At 47.0% G+C, this 21,084-nt stretch overlaps 1 protein-coding gene across 4 annotated transcripts in view; it reads right to left on the reverse strand.

Annotated features, from left to right (window-relative positions):
• NUP98 (nucleoporin 98 and 96 precursor) overlaps positions 1-21,084 on the reverse strand; it is a 56,151-nt gene that overhangs the window by 32,267 nt on the left and 2,800 nt on the right. For all 4 annotated transcript variants that reach the window (XM_054973390.1, XM_054973389.1, XM_054973387.1 and 1 more), the window contains exons 2-9: positions 12,925-13,027; positions 12,496-12,597; positions 12,220-12,399; positions 10,120-10,259; positions 8,537-8,644; positions 6,339-6,522; positions 3,653-3,813; positions 1,334-1,471 (exon numbers count right to left, since the gene is read on the reverse strand). In XM_054973390.1, the coding sequence (XP_054829365.1) occupies positions 1,334-1,471; positions 3,653-3,813; positions 6,339-6,522; positions 8,537-8,644; positions 10,120-10,259; positions 12,220-12,399; positions 12,496-12,597; positions 12,925-13,000 (1,089 nt within the window). In that variant the 5' untranslated portion in view covers positions 13,001-13,027. The remainder of the gene's footprint in view (positions 1-1,333; positions 1,472-3,652; positions 3,814-6,338; positions 6,523-8,536; positions 8,645-10,119; positions 10,260-12,219; positions 12,400-12,495; positions 12,598-12,924; positions 13,028-21,084) is intronic.

Here is a 21,084-nt window from a genome sequence, read left to right on the forward strand (position 1 = left end):
ATGGCTGAGGGGATTAAAATCAACTTCTTCACCTTCTTTCTGCTAGCAGAGCAAACTTTCTCTTGGCACGAAAGGGGAGACAATTTTGCCCAAATCCCCCTCCTTGCTGAAGCATACCTTGCCCCTACCTGTACGTTGCAGCATTTTAGTTACAAAGCTCCCCAACACCTTTTTATTGGCTTGGGGCGCTCTTGGAGAAGGAATCAGCAAGGAAAGATTTGCTGTTGTGAATGTCTTTGGGCAGGGTTTGACCCACGATATGTAAGTGTGCCAGAATGAACCACAGAGGCCATCCGGCGCTGATCTGCCACTTGGTGTTCTGGATGGAGATGGCAGGGCAGTCTTGTCCTTGCTCTCCTTGCAGAGGGAGGCGATTGCTGAGATTGAAGGTCTGATTCAAGCACACAGACAACAGGCAGCCTGGGATGTGATGGGGAGATCTATTCCTGTGTAAGTTCTAACTGCTACCACCAACAGCCTGAACCACACGTTGGTGCTACTCTTTCGCACCAGGCGAGGGTACCCAGAGAAAGAACCAGCGACGGACAGGACAGACGGTCACTGCTGTCCTAGCCAAGTTTACTGCAAAAGCTGTGCTCGTTCGTGCACTGCACCAGATAGCATTCGAGAGTATTCTACACTGTGGCTTCAGGAAGCGCTCTGCTGGGGTCACATTAATGATCCTGAACCAGCGTATTCCCTGCAATCACAGTCACCATTTTCCTACAGGCGCTGTTTCAAGTCGCAGATCGTAGATTATTGCTGAACTTCCTGAGATATCATTGGCAACCCATCTCATCCATGTAACATTACAGACCTACCAGAGCTCCGAGAAAGTAACCACATTCTGGATCAGCCACGTGCTCCGGCTGACAAAAGGCAAAATCCCCTTTTGCATTTAAGATCTCCCCTGTAGTGGCTGCCACTGCAATGCCAAGAAGCTCAACGGCCAGAGACTCACACAAGAGCCTCTTACCCTCAGAGAACCTGAGGTCACGACTGTGACTCAGTTAAAAATTAGGTATCAATAAAGTCACAGAATTTGGAGCTACGAAGCAAAACCTTAACAAATGCTTGGTTATGTGTAACTATTTCAGACGCCTACAAAATTAAGCCTGTATGATTCTCATCAGAACCATACACCAAATATTCTGCAGTACACCTTTAGGATTACACAGTCCCAAGCAGCTGTTTTCAAACCACCACCACCAGAGAAGCCCTCCCCGGGCTCATGCACGGCAGAACGCATCAGGTAGGCAGAAAGTCTGCAGCAAGCTAGGAGGGGAAACCTTCCATCACCTCCTTAAGACCTCGTTACTTCTCACCAACATACCGAGCCACCAACACCAAATCCTGTGTTGGCTTGTCCAAAGAGACCCGTCCCAGTTCCAAAGGCAGTTGCAGTATTCGTATTTGCAGTTGTTCCAAAAAGGCTTCCGGTTTGCGAGGGCTGCGTTGCTCCAAACAAGCTCTGCAAATATGAGGGGGATGTTTGAGAAAGAGATTCTACAACCTACCTTTAAAAACAGAACTAAATAGTGGCTTCTGTTATTGGATACATTGTGATATGAACACACTAGGGAACGCATTCTCTGCCAGTGGCAACTGAAAAGGACTCCAAAAGTGCAGAAAATTTAAGAACTACAAATCAAATTTAGGTTCGATTTAGAAAGGCAAGATTGGTAGGTATTAAATTAAACAGCAGCTCAAGACGGGAGGCCTAACAGCCAAGAAGCAAGCCCAGTTCCATCTTAGCCATGAAACAACGGAAAATACCAGAGAAGAGGAACATGCCAGGCTCTACCTGAAGGGCATCCATAGCTTGGCAGAAAAGCACTCCAGGGCTGCCTCCAAGCCCAAGGCAACGAGAAACTAAGAGGCCCTCACGGGGGGAGGATCACAAAACGCATCACTGCCTTTGGTGACAAAGGCCGTTTCCCAAAGCCCACCACGGCCAGGACAGCCTTCAGCTCAGCAATTCACTCCCCATATTCCTACCCAGCTGTACCTGGGTTGCACCTGAAGACAGGTAGAACTCCCTTCCAAACAGGCCGTCACAGCTTCACATGAAAGCCTACTCGGATTAACTGGATATCCAGGTCAATTCGATTTTTATCAGATGCCTCCTGCTATGTATACCCCCTTTATATTTCTCTCTTTACCTAGGAATGCATCCTGCAACATGGTGAAACTGGGCGGCCCCAAAAAAGCGACCTGTCGTTCCCAAAAGCATGCAAGTGCCGTTCTCAATAGACTGGACCGTCCAGTTGCTTTTTGCCAATGCAAAGAGCACTTCTGCTGGGGGGGGGGGGGGAATTTGCCCATCTCTCCCTTCCCAATACAGATGCCCACACCATACCCAGTGCTGATGCTGGAGGGGAACCCAGAAAAGTTACATTCAGTGACCAGAGCTCAAGGCTCATTCGATCCACCCAGTATCCTGTATCTAGCAGCAACAGGTGGCCCCAGTGTACAGATCCAAAAGTCTCACGGGAAAGCCTGAGAAAAGCCCCAGGTTTGCACAAAATGTTTAAAAGGATGTGAAAAAAAAATTACCGAGGGTTGCAGTCCCCTCCTCGTAGAGAGCTAGTGAGTGACGTCTCCACATGTGCAGATGTTGCAAGGAAAAAACAAGGATGCTAAAATGGGGGGGGGAGGGTAGGCCAACAGCTGAGGGGGAGTAATGGCAGGAGGGCGGAGAGACAGGGGAGAACGCTGGCCAGACTGGAGGGGGAGAGGCTGAAGCTGGAAGTGGTATCTGCACACACCGCGGGGGGGGGGGGGAAGAGGGTATATTATATGACTGGCAGAATCAGAGAAGGGAAGGAGGCACGAGGCAGAGATCCCCCCAGTGGGGGGGGGCGGGGGGGGGAAGCAAGGAAAGAAGGGGAAGAGAAAGCGGATAAGGAGGCAGGAGGAGGTGGAGCAGGAAGGAGGAGAAGGGCAGGGGGGAACGGCAGGCAGAGCAGGAACTAGAGGCAAGAGGAAGAGGAAGCAGACACGGGGAAGGGAATTCCACCACCTCGTGCGTCCCCGCAGGCCCCCGTTTGTGTTATTAGGGAGTTAATAAAAACACGGACACCCAAGCCCGTAACACTACACAACGGCAGGCACACAGAATGCTCTGGATGCACCTGAGGCAGCAGCATCATAGAACTAAAACTGGGGGGACAGACCTGGCCCATGCCTGGATCGGAGACTTCTGCAAGCCCCATCAAAGCTGCACTGAGCTCCCTGTGGTGGACTATACATGAGATCCGCAAAGCCACACTATCAGTCAGGCTTCCCCGTGAGGCAAGGGCTTTAGAGCTTGTTTGCCTGACAGCCTGAAACGAGAACGAACTCTGCTGGCGCCCTGCCAAGTTTGCAATAAAGGATTCTGCAGATCCGGGAGGCTTGCTATGACACAAAGCACCCATACAGCGAGGCACACACAAAGGCGTTCGATCCCTGGAATCTCTCCGCGTTGAGGGAAGCATAAATGGAGGGCTGGCCGACCGCGTGTGCTGCACTCCTAAGGAGCGGGCTGATAAAGGCACAAAGAGCTCACTGGACATTCTGGACGGCAGGGGGGCAGAACGAGGGCAGCTCTCTTGGGATGCTCTTACTAAAAAGCAGAATCAATACAGAACCGCAGTCGCCATCACCCTACCATGGTGTTTGTATTGGGCTGTCCAATGGTGCCAGTGTTCCCAAACGAAAAGCCAGTGTTCGGTGCTGTTGTCGCCTGGCCAAAGGGCTTGTTGAAAAGGCTGGTGGTTTGCTGGGTCTGCCCAAAGAGGCCCCCCGTTCCTGCTCCAAACCCTGTCGTGCCTGGAACAGAGAGGAGGTGTTTCCGTTACAAACAAACACTATTTTTACAGTTTACAGCAAATACCATCGAAGACAGAGCCAGGACACAGGATGATTTTGACAGGCTGGAAAACTGGGCTAAAACAAACAAAATGAATTTCAACAGAAATAAATGCAAAGTTTGACATTCAGGAAGGAAAAATCAAATGCGTAATTATAGGATGGGGGAGACTTGTCTTGGTGAAAAGGATCTAGGGGTCTTAGTAGACCTTACACTGAACATGAGTCAGCATGGTAGCTAAAAAGGCAAATGCGGTTTGGGGCTGTATCCACAGAAGCATCGTGTCCAGATCACGCAAAGTGATGGTATCACTCTACTCTGCTCTGGTTAGACCTCACCTGGAGTATTGTGTTCAGTTTTGGGCGCCACAATTTAAGAAGGATATAGACAAGCTGGAAGGTGTTCAGAGAAGGGCAACAAAGATGGTGAGGGGTAGGGAGACCAAATCCTCTGAGGAAAGGTTGAAGGAATGTTTAGCCTGGAGAGGAGACAACTGAGAGGTGATAGGATAACCATCTTCAAGTACTTGAAGGGCTGTCATATAGAGGAGGGCACAGAATTGTTTTTCACTGCCCCAGAAGGTTGGACCAGAAACAATGGGCTGAAATTAAACAAAAATGTTTTTGGCTAAACGTTAGGAAGAACTTCCTGACAGTGTGGTCCCTCAGTGGAACAGGCTTCCTCAGGAGGTGGTGGGCTCTCCTTCTTGGGAGGTTTTGAAGCAGAGGCTAGAAGGCCACCTGACAGCGATGTTGATTCTGTGAACCTGTGCAGATCATGAGAGGGAGGGGGCAGGAAAGGTTGCATCAGGGCTTAGTCCTCGTGGCCCCTTCTTACATGCCCAGGATAAGGCCGATCGTCACCTTGGGGTCAGGTAGCCATTTTCCCCAGGCCAGTTTGGCTAGGGATTCTGGAGGTGTTTTGCCATCTTCTGTGCATGAAGTAAGGGTCACTGGGGGTGTGGGGAGGGGAAGTATTTGTGAATTTCCTGCCTTGTGCAGGGGGTGGGCTAGATGACCCTGGAGATCCCTTCCAACCCTGTGATTCTATGATCCTAGTTTACAGGGAAAATAAGAGTGCCAGTGGCAAAGGAGCGAGGGGTGACAGTGAGTAGGTGCGGTTAAACGTACTCAGGGTTTGCCTCACTCACGGAGAACTGAGAGACAAGGACGAGGCTTCACAGGGACGATGATTTGGGGAACTGGTGGGAATGGGCACCCTGCCAGTCTACCAGGCAGGCACTCCAAGCCTCAGCAACCAGACGGGAGGATGCATGGCGTGGGATGACTCTGGGCAGCGGAGAGGAACACAGGCGCCATCCCACCAGCTGTAAGAAGCTCCTGAGACCGCTCAGCCACACTAAGGTACAGCACGGATTCAGAACTGGGCACCCCAGTGCTCCAAGCAGGGTGCTCCAAACCTCTAATGTCTGACACCCTCCTTGCTCTGCCTCTCCTAGGCACTTCTGCTAGAATAACTGTCATGTGTTTCACCTTCCCGCCCCTCTCGTACTTGTTTTCTGAAGGAGCACAGGGTGTCTGCCACTTCCACTCTCCAACTGGAAGGTCCGCTGCCTCTCGCCTTGAAAAACTGAAATTCCTTTGGGTCTTTGGAATATGTGGCTGGACAAAGTTCACAGATTTTTGGGAATCACCAGAAGCAGCGGTTGCCAAATTTTTTGAAGCTGGGCTAGCTTCATAGCTTACTCCTTATCTTTCAAGACCAACTTGTGCAACAACTCTGCACTATTTTCCTTTCTCCAACAGCTGTTCAAGTGGAGTCTTTCATTTTCCACGTTTATAAACAAACAGCATTACAGGCTCTGTTTCACGGCTGATTTAAACATCATGCAGGGGCAAACATCAGTTTGGCATCAAGGCCCCCGCAGTCTCCGGTACCTGCTCAACACATCCTGTTTTATCTCCTCTCTTCCGGTCCCGTGACCCTCAGTTGGAGAACCTACAAGGCCAGAGGACACGGTGCCGCCAACACACGCCCCAACCGTCCCATAAAGGGCGCTGCTCTGGCCGAGAGGGTTTTTCATGTAAGAAGAAGAAGCCGCTTCATTCAGCCTCTTCGTGCACTCTATGACTTCCTTGGAGAGTCTCTTTCTCCAGGGCCCCTTTCAGCAGATGGGTCATCCGTATAGAGGGGCCAACCCATCCCTCTGGTGAGTCCCTTCTCAGAATATCTTTTCTGTGTGGTTTCTGGCATAGCCCCAGAAACGCCTTCATTCCCAGCTACGGCCAAGTTTTAAGCATATGTAACTACACTTGCTCACATTCACCCCCCTCTCCCTTTTTCTCTGTGTTTTCCCTTATCTGTTTTGGACTGCAAACTGTTGAGAGGCAGGGGTCTTTCCGTTTTAGGCTCACAGGAGGCCTCACAAACACTGTTCGTATAAGAACAATAATTATGGTTATGCATGTCATTGTAGGAGACAGCATCTAAATATGTGGACAGAAATAGAGCTAGACACACTTACTGGTTCCAAAGCCCGTTTTATTCTGCCCGTACGAAAAACCAGTGTTAGTAGTGGAGGAGCCGAAGAGTCCTGTGGCGGCGCTGGACGTCGCGGTAGATGCTCCAAACAGCCCAGGAGTGGCTCCGGCTCCTACGGGGTTGGTGGGTCCTTTGCGGTTTGCTTGATAATCTTCCAAGCGGAGTTCCTAGAGAAGAGAGAGTTCTCTGGTACCATCACGATATATACGGGACACTACTGCTCCCCTCTCTGCACCAGGCAAGGTTTCGTGGGCCAACACAAAATAATCAAATGCAATCATTATCTATGCCACTGTTCTCAATCAGCAAAGAAATAGCACAGCTACACGAGTTACCTTTGCTAGAACATATTTCAAAGGAATTTTTATCCTATCTTCCCAGGGTAGTGCAAGGCAGCTTACAATCACAGTAAAATAAACCTTTGCTATAACCAGGAGATAATTAAGAAATAAATGCACTGCCCAACGCTAAAACTGCTGCCCAGATACAGCATAGAGTCCATTTTTGGATAACTGAGAGACGCATTTCCTGGTGCCAACTTGCTCCTTTTCCAAAACAAAGAGGTTTCCTGACTTTATTCCATCTCAGTGGGGCAGGAGGAGATTCAGAAGTCCAAGGAAGCATCACCCCTGGGGTCTGCAGAGTGCTCAGTGAGAAAACGCTACCCCAATCACAGGAGAATGCTTGGCTTGGCACCTCCTTCTGTAACTGCCCTCTCCCCGTGGCAGCCATTTTGAGATAGTGCTCACTTCCCTTCCTGAAAGTTCCGAAAATGCGCGCAGGCTCAACAAGGTTGCAGTCTGCAAGTTAAAGAAGCATATCCGAGTAGCCAGGCTTACAAAGTCCAGGACTAGGTAAAGGTGAAAAGAAGGCAATTCTAGCTACTCCATCAACCTCTCCCTCCCTCAGCAAGGCTGGGTCCAAAAGCACCATAAAGCTCTAAACCTTATTAAGTAACAACAGCTTTACTCTGTAGCTTAATCAATCCTTCCAACAACAAGCTTTCCCAGTCAGCCTGGAAACAAACACGCAACTTTTCCAAACATCATTTTGTTCAGCTTGTCTATAATGAAAGACAGTAACAGGCAGTCTAAGATGAGAAAGCTCTAAAACAGGTAGCAGGGAGTCTGGCGCATCCTTTGCCTTAGTTTAGAGACACCACCGACTAGAGAAGGAAGAAAGCCTTCTCTACTGATCTGGACATTCGACCCCAAAGGGGCTAATTCCTCTCAACCCTAACCCTTAACCCTAACAAATTTTCAGCACCCAGAGATCCCAAGCAAAACACTAATTCTATGTAAATCTATACAATTTTACTCCCCCGCAGATATGGGGGGTCACAGACTGTCTGCCCCCCGCAACAATTCCCTTACTTGCAGACCACTTAAGAGTGTCCACAGCCCACAACTCATACAGAAGGCTGAAGCAGGAAATGCCGTCTGGGGCAGGTTGTAGGGACCACATCACTCCAGTCCTTTTCTATCTGGACAGGCTTCCAATCTGCATCCAGCCCCAATTCAAGATGGCACTGGCCTTTAAAGTCCTGTAAGGACTGCCTGCTCCCACACAACCCTATCTGGCCATTACAGTTATTTTTAAGGGCCCTGCTTTCAGCCCCCTCTGAAACTAGATGGGTAGCAACCCAAGAGAGGGCCTTCTTCATTGTAGAACCAAAATGACAGAATTCCTTCCCCAGAGAGATTTGTGTTTCTCCATCTATCGCTGCCTTTTGCTGGTGGAAAAAGACTTTTCTGTTTCAGATGATCCAGAGGAGTTAGCCGTGTTAGTCTGTAGTAGCAAAATAGTAAAGAGTCCAGTAGCACCTTTAAGTCTAACCAACCTTACTGTAGCATAAGATTTCGAGAGCCACAGCTCTCTTTGTCAGATGCATCTGACAAAGAGAGCTGTGGCTCTCAAAAGCTTATGTTACAATAAAGTTGGTTGGTCTTACAGGTGCTACTAGACTCTTCACTGTTTCAGCTGGTGTACCTTAAATGATCCTCGTTCGTCTTTAACCGCTTTTGTAAATATGTTTTATTTTTAAAATCTGATTTTAATGTCTTTTTATTTGTTCTCAACCTTAAAAGCCAGAAAGGCGGTGTACAAACTTTAAAATAAGTATCCAAAAGTAATAACATACATAGCAAAGCCTGCAGAGAGAAAGGCATTTGATTGACTGACCTCAAGAGATTTACTTTCGTATTCCTTCATAGCCGTAATGCATTGATGTTTTGTGCTGATGTTTGTACTGACTCCAGATTTAACCATTGTGTCAGTACCGGTTGGTGGCTGCAAGAAAAAAGTGACAGGTATAAAGATTAAGGCAGAGTCTTACTTCCCCAGCTCCTGACGCAGGGAATCCTGTTAATAACATTTAATAATAACAACATTCGATTTATACACCGCCCTTCAGGACAACTTAATGCCCACTCAGAGCGGTTTACAAAGTATGTTATTATTATCCCCACAACAAAACACCCTCTGAGGTGGGTGGGGCTGAGAGAGCTCTGAGAGAGCTGTGACTAGTCCAAGGTCACCCAGCTGGCTTCAAGTTGGGGAGTGGGGAATCAAACCTGGCTCTCCAGATTAGAGTCCCGCGCTCTTAACCACTACACCAAACTGGTTAGCGGTTAGTATCACTGAATGGAGCAGCAACTGGCTGGCCAGCACTTATGCAAATGCACAGTGGACTGACAAGACTTTTAAGAAAAGCCAGCCCAGGGCAGAGCTGAGGAAGTGTAGAACACCAGTTCAGATTTCTGATCAGTTATGAAGCTTTCTGGGTGTCCAGTCCATTGAGGGGCTGTGAGCTCCTTGGGGCAAAGAGACCTCTATGTGCCGCAGGGCTATGCTTGCCTTGGTGCACACCAAATGCAGGTGCTTTCCCATCTTCTTGATATGCAGGGACATCGCGCCTTTCTCTCTGGTCTGCCCCCTTCTAGGCTAGCTGGGCTATGAAGCAGCTCTACCCCAGAGGCAGTCCCACAGTGGCTGCTCCAGCTGCTCTAGAATACGCTTAACCAGGCGCCAGAAGAGCACATCTTGGCATCTTTTGCTTCACCAACTGCTATGGAACCCTCAGAACCGCCCAGCCTTAAAGAGACCAGCGCACTCAAAAGAGATTTCCTGCAGCTTCATACGTCTCACTTCTGTCTCACACTTACGCAGAACAATTCAGGGGGAGCTCCCAAAGCGTAAATCCAAATTAGCTGGCTTTGTGTTAAAATACTGCCTCTCTCTAAAATTAAATCCATATAAGAAGTCAAAGAGTTAAATATGCAACAGCTAGAGGTGCAGAGTACCCCCTCCCTTCCGCTCCATTTAGCACAGGAAACGAAGCGGCAGCAAAATGAAACTGGATTCAGCTTGTATCTGGTATCTGAAGAAGTGAGCTGTGGCTCACAAAAGCTCATACCCTACCGCTAATTTTGTTAAAGTCTTATAGGTGCTACTGGACTCTTGCTCTTTTCCACTGGATTCAGCTTGTAAGCTGAACAGATAAACTGAGGCTTGACAAAGACATCGCACTTGTATTATCAATGTGATTTTGGCCTAGAGATATATGGGCTATAAATCAGAGATTTGGGATCAACACCGTGCAGTCATGCCAGATCACAATGCTTTTACTGGGGCACACCTCATATGGGACTCGGAAGCCTACTAGTACAAGAGTTTGATGAACAGAACGGTCTAGCACAAAGGACAGAACTGGCCTTTGAACGTAAAGTAAAAAAAAAAGTAAAGTAAAGTAATATTGGACTTGCATTGAATTTAATGGTAGTGCCAGTTGGAACAGTGGTAAAGCTAGTGGATCCAAAGAGGGAGCCAGATGTGCCCCCAAATGGGTTGGAAGTTGTGTTGGTGGTTCCAAATAAACCACCGCTGCTCGTACTTGTCCCAAAGTCTGTTAAAAAAAAAAAAAGGGAAAATGAAGTCAATATCGGAACAAAAACAGACAGAAGGTGGCTGCTGCTGTAGAGTCAGATGGTGACCACAGCTACCAGGCTGTGTTCTTTAAGAACTCAAGCTGCAGCCCAGCAACCTATCAGTACTGGTTAATATACATTTTTGCTGGTATCCACTTCCTCTCAGCAGCCCCTTCTGACCCCTTGCAAAAGTTCTCTCATGTGGACAAACAGTCACATGGTTTGGAGGGGGGACTGCAGCGAGGAGGAGGAAGGGCAAAATCCCCCCGCCCCCGTTCTGCCAGAGGTGCACTTCCAGAAGAGAGCTGATACTGCACCCTTCTCCCTTTGTTACTTCAGCCCCACCCCCAGCCAAGGTAACTATGTCCACACGCATGCTACAACCCCAGGAATCATCCTCAGGAACTCCTGGGGAGGGAAATACAGACAAAAATACAGCAGGGAAAATCCACAACAACCAAAAATAATCCCACTCTGCACTGAAGGCCTGTTTCGTCCAAGTCAGTTTGCTCTGGCGTGACAATGCAATGCCTGAAGTAGCAGCCACCAGGGCACCTGTAAGAGCTGGCAGCACTGCACCCTTCTGCCCGGTAGCAAGAGCAGCACACGAGGACGGCCACTGGAGCAACAAGGGGGACACTCTCCTGCAGGCAGGAACATTAATAAGGTAGTAGCTTGGCCCAGCCATTGTTTGGAGAGCAGCAGAAAGAATCCAACCACCTGCCGAGTTTTTTAAAATAATTATTCAAAAATCTTTGTATTCTGCTTTTCCAAAGAACTCTGGGTAGCTAACTGAACATCAAACAGGCTAACATTTTATCCCTTACGGAAATGAGTGTCTTCCCCTTGAGTCCAGATTGCTTTTATTCAACTTCTCAATTTACAGTCTATCTTTTTGTTGCTCATACTGTGACTTATTCCACCCCAGAGTTCTCTTTAATCCACTTCCACCATCACTATTTCTGGTGAAGGCATTCGGGACTAAGTCAAGCGGCACCTGCTTTTTGCTATTCCTTACCCCCACCTTTCTTATTTGGACATTTAAATGTGATTGGGGTACTCTGAACAATGAAAGTGCCCGATCAGCTCTAATCCCCACCTATTCGCCTCCCCCCTTTTCCCAAACCACAAATGAGGACACCTTAAAAAAACACGCCTGAAGTGACACCAATGTGACCCATCAAGACCTCTCATTCTGTGCTGATTTTCAATCATGCACAAATCAATCCCCGCCTGGCCCTTTCTGGTAGGGAAGAGGTCAACATTGAGCATTAGAACTCTTATACTTTCTGAGCCCCACCCTCTCCTATCCCAAGGGCAAGGGATACATCACCCCTGAGTCATTCAAGAGTAAACATATTAAAAGGTCAGAGAGCAGCCCAGATAGCTCACACCCCTCGCGTCAATCTTAATTTTCTTCGCCAACACACTTGAAGAAAGCTAAAGTCTCTGGACAGAGGCGGGTTGGAGCACTATGCACATCTGAGAAAACCTTTAGGGAGAATTTCTACCCGTACCGAATCAGCTAACGCCTCCTCCCTGCAACTCCAACCCCTAAACATTATATGCCCCATTCCCCAGAGGTAGGTCCCCCTCAATCTCATTATGAGGAGGCAGCATTCCTAATCAGCTTTACTTTGCTTGGCGTTCACAAAAAGCCATCTCGTGCTTAAATCTGCCAGCAAAGAGGATACACAGTTCTCAGGAGGCCACATGCACTCTCTGGAAAGCAGCAGTTTTAGCTGTTTGCTTAACATTTCTTATTTCCCCACTGAAAAGCTCCCACGAGGAGCAAGCCACTTTGTACTGTTGAAATCCACAAACTTTATGATGAAATCTAAAGAGCAACCTGGAAGAAAAGTCAGCTTTAAAAATTGCACATTTTGTTCAGCAATACAGTTCCTAGAGTTTGTTGGGGAATTAATTATTCAAACTCACTGCCAAACCCCACGGGTTTACTCTGTGCGAAGGCATTGTTCTGGGATGAGAAGAGTCCTCCTCCGGTGCTCGCAGTCCCAAACAAGCCACTGGAAGTCCCTGTTGACGTTCCAAACCCAAAGCCGGTGCTGGTGGAGGACGTGGCTGGCTGGCTGAACGTGCTTGAACCAAACAGCCCTCCTGAAACCAGAAACAGGCACCAGGATGAAAACACATCAGCATCATAAAGAAAGAACTCTGGAGCCAAGGTGAGAACAATATCCTGAGTTACGGTACCTGGCTTGGCCTGCGTACTCCCAAAGAGTCCTCCTGTATTATTGTTTGATCCAAAAGCGGATGTCCCAAATGCTCCTCCGCTCGTCGTGCCAAAGCCGGTATCTGTAGAGCAATCATAGGTGGTGGTTAATGAGACAGCATGGCTGGATCACAAGAGAAACTATGAACGGCTAGGAAACTCTTCCCCACCAATCAGCAGGAAATTAACTCACTGAAAGTGGAACATTTATTGAACGGCACGTAGTTCTGCAAACCAACTGTGAAGCGGCAGGCACGTGACGATTCAGAGAATGGATTACCCAACAAGCATACTGTTAGATTTTTAGTCTAATTTATGTCAAAGCCTAAGGTCAGGTCGTTGCATTTAAATGAAAAACCTCAACTGACCATTCCCAAGAGCTTCCTACAATCGTTATCAATCATACGTACTCTGTCCAAAAGTGGAAGTTGTCCCAAAGCCCCCTGTGCCGCTTCCAAAAGGCGTCCCGAACGATTTGTTAAACATTTTGAAGTTGAATTAGGTTCTCAAAACCTAGAACAAAGGAAAAGAAGTCAACTGACCACCTCTGAAAAGTATCTAGTCAGAAGTAGCACGCTCTGCAGCGACAGGTTCTCAGAGGCCAACACACAACAGCTTTCATTGATCTGGAACTTCAGCATGAGGGCCCCTGACGCCTGATTATAGGGCTGAAAACTCTTCACCTCTCTTGTCGGGAGGGTGCGGTGCGCAGGTACAGGACCCCGGTTCAAACTCCCACTTGGCCGTACATTTCACTACGTGACCTTGGGACTGTCACTCTCTCAGCCCAGCCTACACCACAGGGTTATTGCAAACACATAATGGGGAGGCAGAGAGCCATGCTTGCTGCTTAATCCTTCTGTCTCAGTAATACAGATTAGAGCACCTTATACTAAGCGATACACATGTACTCTAGTGAACTTCTGAACTCTGCACGAACTCTGGGTTTTTTTCCTCACTGTTGTATAATCAACACAGGTGTACTTACATCCTTGACAGCTAATTAAAAAGAGCGGACAGTATCTAAATTAATGTCCTCCAATCATAGAATGGACCAATGTGTAACGAGCTTTTGCCCGTGTCTGAAACTAAGCTTCTACCAGCCAAGAGAAAGATGTATCTCTCTCCGGGAGAGTTTACAGCAATTAGTTTTCAGACCTGTCAAACAGATAAGTTCTTTGAACCAGCTGTTTATCAGTACATGTATTTATATAGGGTTCAATATTGCTTTGCAACTCTTTATCAAACACACAGACACCTGACTAGAGTTTATTTCACTTTACTGAAAATACACCCTAGTTTTTTAATGAAGCAAGTAATCAAAATATAAATGGCTATTAATATGAGTCCTATAAAAACAGAACACAGAAAGGCAATAAGAAATAAGTTTACTAACATTTCTTAATAAATCCCAAGTTTAACATTGCTCAAAGTTTCTATGAAATACATAGGTAGAAATAGGTTCTCACCTAAATTCTCTCAGGAGATTCTTTCCATCAGTACCCTGCTTATTCTATCTGTGTTTGCAATTATATACCTCATCATATGCAAATATTTAAGGTCTATTCACATGATAGCACAAACAAATAATGATTGGTTTGACACTTCACTGAATATTCATAACCTCCATAGTACAGCCTTCCAATTAGTTAAAAAATTATGTCATAGTCAGAACTGCAAAAGAAAACTATAAATCTCTGACAAGTGTCAGGAAAAGTTAAGTTGGGCGATCACCATTGGTTGAATCTCTGAAAGAGGAACATTAATCTCGACAGAGTCCACTATTTTAATTAGCTGACAAAGGATGAAAGCACACCTGTTAAAATTACCTAACACATAGAAAAAATACACAGACAGTTCATACAAAGTTTAAAAGTTCATCTAGAGTATACAAGAGTTTGGCCTAGTATTGTTCAGTATTGATTATTGTCATGTGATTTTAATCTATATTGGCATAACAAATGCTCACTTAACTCTTCCTGTCATTTTTCATTGAGTTACAGTTTTATTTTGCAGGTTGGACATAACATTACTTTTTGGCTAATTAGAATGTTAGCCTAACTTCCAGTTTCTCATAATTCCATTATTGCTTCCAAAAGCTCGTTTTAATTGAGTATTAGAGCCAGAACAGACAGTAACTTGTTGAGAAATGAATTTATCCACCACCACTGAACAGTGTACAGTTAAGTTTCCACAAGCATTGACAAGGATTTTCTACACTTTTTTAAAAATCATACAACACATTCTAATGAAAAATTATAAATAAGTTTTGGGCTGGACTCAGCCACTTTTTTTGCTCAATCCTGGCAAATAAGCATCCTTGTTATAGCCCTCATTACATACAGCTTTTGTCCATACTGGTCCTATGATTCGAAACAAAGCTTTTTGGTAGTCAAACAGAATGCCCCCTAGCTTTCTCAACAGCGAACAATGAATTCAATCCAACCATTTGTGCTTACACTGAGAATTGCTGAGGCATCCTACAACATAATTGTGTTAGCGGGTTTCCAACTACTCAGTTATCCTGGTGCGCCTGTGCGAGCACCAGGATAAAAAGTGAGTGGTCAAACACGGCCTCCAGAGGGCGCCGCTGGCGGCGGACAGCCTCAGGCGAGCCTGCCCGGTCCTCTGCCGCTGGGTGATGAAGCCCACTTGGAGGGGGAGGGCAGTGCAGGAAGAGTGACGCGCCTGGTGGAGCCCAGGTGACGGGATGAAAGTGACGTCCTTTCCGCCCTGCGAGCCCCACTGGAGCCGGGGCGCGCCGTTCTTGGCTCCAGCGGGGTTTGCAGGGCGGCGGGCACGTCGCTGTCATCCAGTCGCCCCAGCTCTGCCGAGAGTGGGGTGCCCCGGCTCCAGGGGGGCTTGCAGGGGGGCGGGCATGTCACTTTGGGCCGTGTTGTGCAGCTCTCGGTGGAGCCAGGGCAACTGGACGAGAGCGATGCACCTGCCGCCCTGGCCCCGCCCCCTCGCCTGCCAGCCCTCCCCAGACCCCCCTGCCTATCTGCCAGCCCTTCCCAGATCCCCCTAACTATGTGCCAGCCCTTCCCAGATCCCTCTGCCTGCCAGCCAGCCTTTCCCAGACCCCCTGCTTCTCAGCCCTCCCCAGACCCCCTTGCCCCCCACCTGCCAGCCCTCCCCAAACCCCTCCTGCCCCCAGCCATTTCCAGACCCCCATGCCTGCTAGCCAGCCAGCCCTTCTCAGACTCCCTGCCTACCTGCCAGCCCTTCCCAGGCCCTCTGCCTACCTGCCAGCCCTTCCCAGGCCCTCCTTCCTACCTGCCAGCCCTTCCCAGCCCCCCCTGCCTACCTGCCCTTCCCAGACACCTCTGCCTACCTGCCAACCCTTCCCAGACACCTCTGCCTACCTGCCAGCCCTTCCCAGACCCCCCCTGCCTGCCAACCAGCCCTTCCCTCCTGTCTACCTGCCAGCCCTTCCCAGACCCCCCATACCTGCCAGGTCTCCCCAGACCTCTCCTGCCTCTCAGCCCTCACCAACCCCCCCTTGCCCCCCTCCCTGCCAGCCCTCCCCAATCCCCTCCTGCCTCTCAGCCCTTCTCAGATCCCTGCCTACCAGCCAGACCTTCCCAGCCCCCCCTGCCTGCCTGCCAGCACTTCCCAGCCCCCCCCAGCTTTTTAGAGCCCGTTGTATTTATTTGCACAAGAGGCTTTGTTTCTAGTGTTACATTAAAATCGCTACTGAAATTACTAGGTGCCACAATGAAATGTCTAGGTACCATGGTGATCGGGCCCCTGAGACTTTTGGTTCTCTGTGCTAATCAAATGGACAGCAAATATAGGAGGAAACTGGGAAACAATGTAGGAACATGAGGCCCATGAACTGATGTTTTTACCCCTAAACATCTAATCACCCAGATGCTTGTAGAAAGCTCTCAAGCAGATGGCCATACCTCTTATATTATCCCCCACTATTTGGTGCCCAGGCATAAGTGAGTTACTTCAACGGTAAGAAGTAAAACTTCAACAGGAAAGAAGAAACCTTAAGAATGAACAGAGCATGGTTTCCAGTTCAGAAAAACACCAGGCTAACAAAACACTCTACACCCGACAATAGCCCTGCAGAGAAGATTAGCACATCAAGTACCAATCCATATGCAAAAGAACCTCCTCAGGATACAGTGAAGCCTTCCGCCATTAGCATTCCACACCCTGGGAAACTCTTACAGGATGACTCAGCTCAACCCCACCCCTCCTGAGTAGATACAAATGACCTGCCAACATCTTTTCCACACTGTGACGCTGAGAGATCTCTGTCTTTTGGTGCTACACCTCTGAAGATGCCAGCCACAGCTGCTGGCGAAACGTCAGGAACTACAATGCCAAGACCACGGCAATACAGCCCGGAAAACCCACAACAACCATCATTACTTATGGTACTCATTCCGGAAAGAAAAATTCCTTCCCATGTATTGTCCTGATATCACTTATAAGACCCTGACCTGGATAGCCCAGGTGAGCCTGATCTCGTCAGATCTCAGAAGCTAAGCAGGGTCGGCCTTGGTTAGTAACTGGACAGGAGACCTCCAACAAAGACCAGGGCTGCAGAGGCAGGCAAGGGCAAACCACTTCTGTCTCTTGCCATGGGAACCCCACCAGGGGTCACCATAGGTCAGCTGTGACTTGAGGGCCCCCTCCACCACATCACTCATTAAGATTTACATACCCCACCACTTATTTCTCCTTCCCCCATCTTATTGTTAAAATAGAGAGAAATGTCTACCTGACCAAAGAAAATGTACGGCCTTTCTTACCAAGTCAAGAGAAAAAGCCGTACGCCTTGGTCCAGAAGGACTCGCCCCCTCCCCCCCGGTGCTTGACTCGCGCCTGTTCTACAGCTCTCGCAGCTCCCTCAGCACCAGCCGGCCTGCAGCACAAGAGCCAAGCCTGGGGGGCCCTCAGTGCTGAGCCGCCAGTAACTGTTTCTAGGCTATTCACGGGATCAAGTCGGTCACTCACTCCACAGTCCAGGGTCACCCAGCCTGGCCAACGTGCGCTCTCTCTTCCTCTACAGCTCCCCCTTTCCTGACAGGCACTGTGGTGCATCCTCCTTTTCCGGCAGGGCGGCAGAGTTTGAGGGGCAATCGCCACAGCACTGCATCAACTGCACCTGGCGGGACAAAACACCCCGCAGCTCTCTCATCAGCACCCAGCGCCTCTCCACCTTTTACGATCAGGTGGGCAGCAACCCAGGAAAGGCCCTTCTTGGCCACGGCACTGAAACCCTAGCACTCTCCTCCAAGGGGGACTGGTCTGTCCCACTGTAGTCCCAGTGTCCTCAAGCGGGTGAAGACTTCATTGTTTCACCCAGTACTCAGTGGTCCCTCCTTGTACTCTAGCTTTGGTTTCGTTTAAGTGATGTGTTCTGTTTGGTTTTAATGGCTTTTGAGACGTGTTTATTAGGTATGTTTTTATGTTAAAAGCCTTGGTGGCCCTGACAAGGGCAGAAAAGTGGGGTATACATTTTGTAAATAAATAAATGGCAGAAGTGAACCAAGGGAGGAGCTGACAGGTGCTGTCTGCCACAGCTGCTTGTCACAAGGGTGAAGCCACAACTAGGGCTGCTATTTAGTTGAACTTTTCACTTGGACTATAAGCTCTCCTGAAAACATATTACACGGTTTTCTGGATGGTAGAATAATTCTGACTGCTATTTTCTGTAATATGTCTATCTTTATTTTTCATTAAAAGGAAATCTATAGGCTAACTGTGATCCGTAACTACGAAACCAGTACTTTTCAAGTAGCAACAAAATAAAACAGGAGCCTGGTGGCACCTTAAAAACAACAATACTAGACTAAGAGCATCATCACAACTCTTTCCTAGCAGCCACATGATGACACCGACTTATGCCATCCTCTAGCCATAACATTTGTAGTAGCTTGCCACATTAGGAATTCTGTGCACACTAGTGGCTTTCCTTGATCCTCTTGGCAAGGGCTACTGCAACTGAAGCCAAAATAAGCTAGTATTTTAGATTATTACATATCAACAGCAATACACGTTTTCCAACTGTGCACAGAAAAGCTTCAAAGTCATGAGAAGAGGATTTAAACTACTTAGTTGAATGTAACTGCTAGAATTCCAAATATCTTTCAAGGTCAAGGCAGTTTCGAGTCCAGTAGCACTTAAAAGCCCAACAAAGAGTTTTCAGGGCATAAGCTTTCAAGAATCAAGCTCCCTTCATCAGGTAAGGGCAGGACAGGAGACATGAGGCTTTTTATCCCAGTGAGAAGGTAGGAGGGGTGTTGCGAAGAAGGTAAGATGTGGAGGGAAGTGCAATGTGAAATTTAATTAGCTTGATTAAAGGAAGAGAACTAAATCAGATTAGAGCAAGTCAAGGAACGGAATGATGCTTACTCCTCATAAAAGAAACTACAGAAGGCCCTTAGAAACTAACTTACAGGCATGGTATTTTTACCCACACAAACTTTTAAAGTTGTTTGGCATATGTACACAGACCAAGCAACTACTCGCTCATCACTATCTGACCAAGAAGAAGGGAGCTCTGATTCTTGAAAACTTATACTCTGAAAAACTTGTTCATCTCTAAGGTGCCACTGGACTCAAATCCTACTGTTCTACTGCAGACCAACATGGCTACCCACCTAAACTGACCAAGAAAGAACTATGCCTCCCACACATCCAGTTTTCCCAGATCTTGAAATGGAGAAAAACTGTCCCTCCAACCGCCTGATATGGAAAATCTAGAAACTTTGGGAAACTGAGAAAGCATCTTATGAAATATTTTGCCTTCTAAAAGATTACTTTGAAAGGAACGTTAAACCAATTCATACAGGCGAACCTCTTAGATTAAACTAAGAACTAAAGACTGCTTAGCAATTGTGTTTGACTGGATCAAGCAAACTTCTTATAACCTGATGCTGGAAACACACTTTTAAAATGCTGCAGAGTATCTTCAGGTTTTTGATTCGGGAATACACTCTGGGAGTCTGCCACGCACATTGCTCCTATAACGCAGTAGCAAGGACTTTATACAACACAGCCCAATTCTTCTTGCGTGCCCCTTTCCTCTCATTCTCTTATACTCTACATCAACAGACATAAACTTATAAATGCTTGAAAATGCACAGGCACAATCAAGGAACCAACTAATGTATGGGAAGGAAGCTTGCGATGTTACAAACCCAAGGCACAAAAGGGAAATGCCAGTAACAGGTCTTGCGCCTTGTTTCAGATAGTAGAAGCCTTCCATTTTATAAAATCTATGAGCCTCAAAGTGGAGAGATGCTACAGATCTTTCAGACACTGACTCTCATTACAGAAAAAAATGTGATTTACTTAAACTAGTAATTTCAGGGACAGGTTATTCCCTAGTCTGCTTGTAACAAAAGATCAATGTGGGTACACAGCAACTAATTTTATCTACATTATGAACAATTGTACATTACTTGAGTTTAATATTATTAATATTCTAATTAATAGATATTACCTCAACTTGCTTTTTAAACATAAATTGCTTCCATTTTTGTGGCTGACATTAACATAATGTTTTTAAAACAGATAAAATCTTCCCTTTCCCTCCTGTTTTTGTCAGTCTTTTCTTATTTTTTCCAAATGGCAAAATGTTGTGCTCGGGCATCTTATGTGCAGCTGCGTACACACTCATATTTAACTTTGTATAATTTAATGGGAGTCTGAATGGAAATCAAATCACATGCAGTTTTCATATGCATAACTATTTATTAGAAAGTTACTTCTTACTTTTCTTGTAACATTGTGTTTGAGGTAGTAAACACATCATACACACTATAATTTTATGTGTCAAGTTACACACCTGATGTAAGTAACGAAGTTGGTATTATTTTCTTTCACGTTTTCCAAAATGTTTAGACTTCTCCATATGACATGCACAATTTGTAACTTACACACATACTGCTCCAAAACGCAGCCAATATCACGATCCCTATGCCTCACAACACAAGATGGCCATTCTTAAAGAACTCACTGCTCTGCAAAACACACAGATATACGCAAGTCTTTCCTTCCCTCATCTTTATCAAGTTAGGAATACAAACAAATGGGACAGCTACAGTTATTAATGCACTGACATTTCCTGCTTCTATAAACTTGATGTAGGGAGGTGTCAAGAAGCTACCTGGCCAGACCCCATAATCAGAGGAACATCTTTTACCACATAGCTTCCAGATACCCAACAGTCTTTTAAAATCATTCAGCATGCCTTTCAATCCTGTTACGCATTAAGGACCCCCCACCCCCTCCCACACAGTAACATACCGTAGCAGTCTTTGGGGGTAAAGCACGGTGGCTGATTATCAGAGTGTACTTAGGAGCTCTCACGTGCAATCCCTGGTACCTCTCACTGCTTTGCTTTTATACTTCTGCAACACCATTTTCTTCATTACTGTGCTGTCTAATATTCTATGCTTTGGTTCAGATTGCTGTAGTCCTAGTCCCATTACACTGCTCATTAAACATTTCATCCTGTCAACTGCACTGACTTACACTACATAATCCACTTTGAGTCTCAGTGAGAAAGGACTATAAAGTATATAAACAAACAACAACAACAG

Source organism: Eublepharis macularius, chromosome 3, assembly GCF_028583425.1.
Source record: "Eublepharis macularius isolate TG4126 chromosome 3, MPM_Emac_v1.0, whole genome shotgun sequence".
Classification (NCBI taxonomy): domain Eukaryota; kingdom Metazoa; phylum Chordata; class Lepidosauria; order Squamata; family Eublepharidae; genus Eublepharis; species Eublepharis macularius.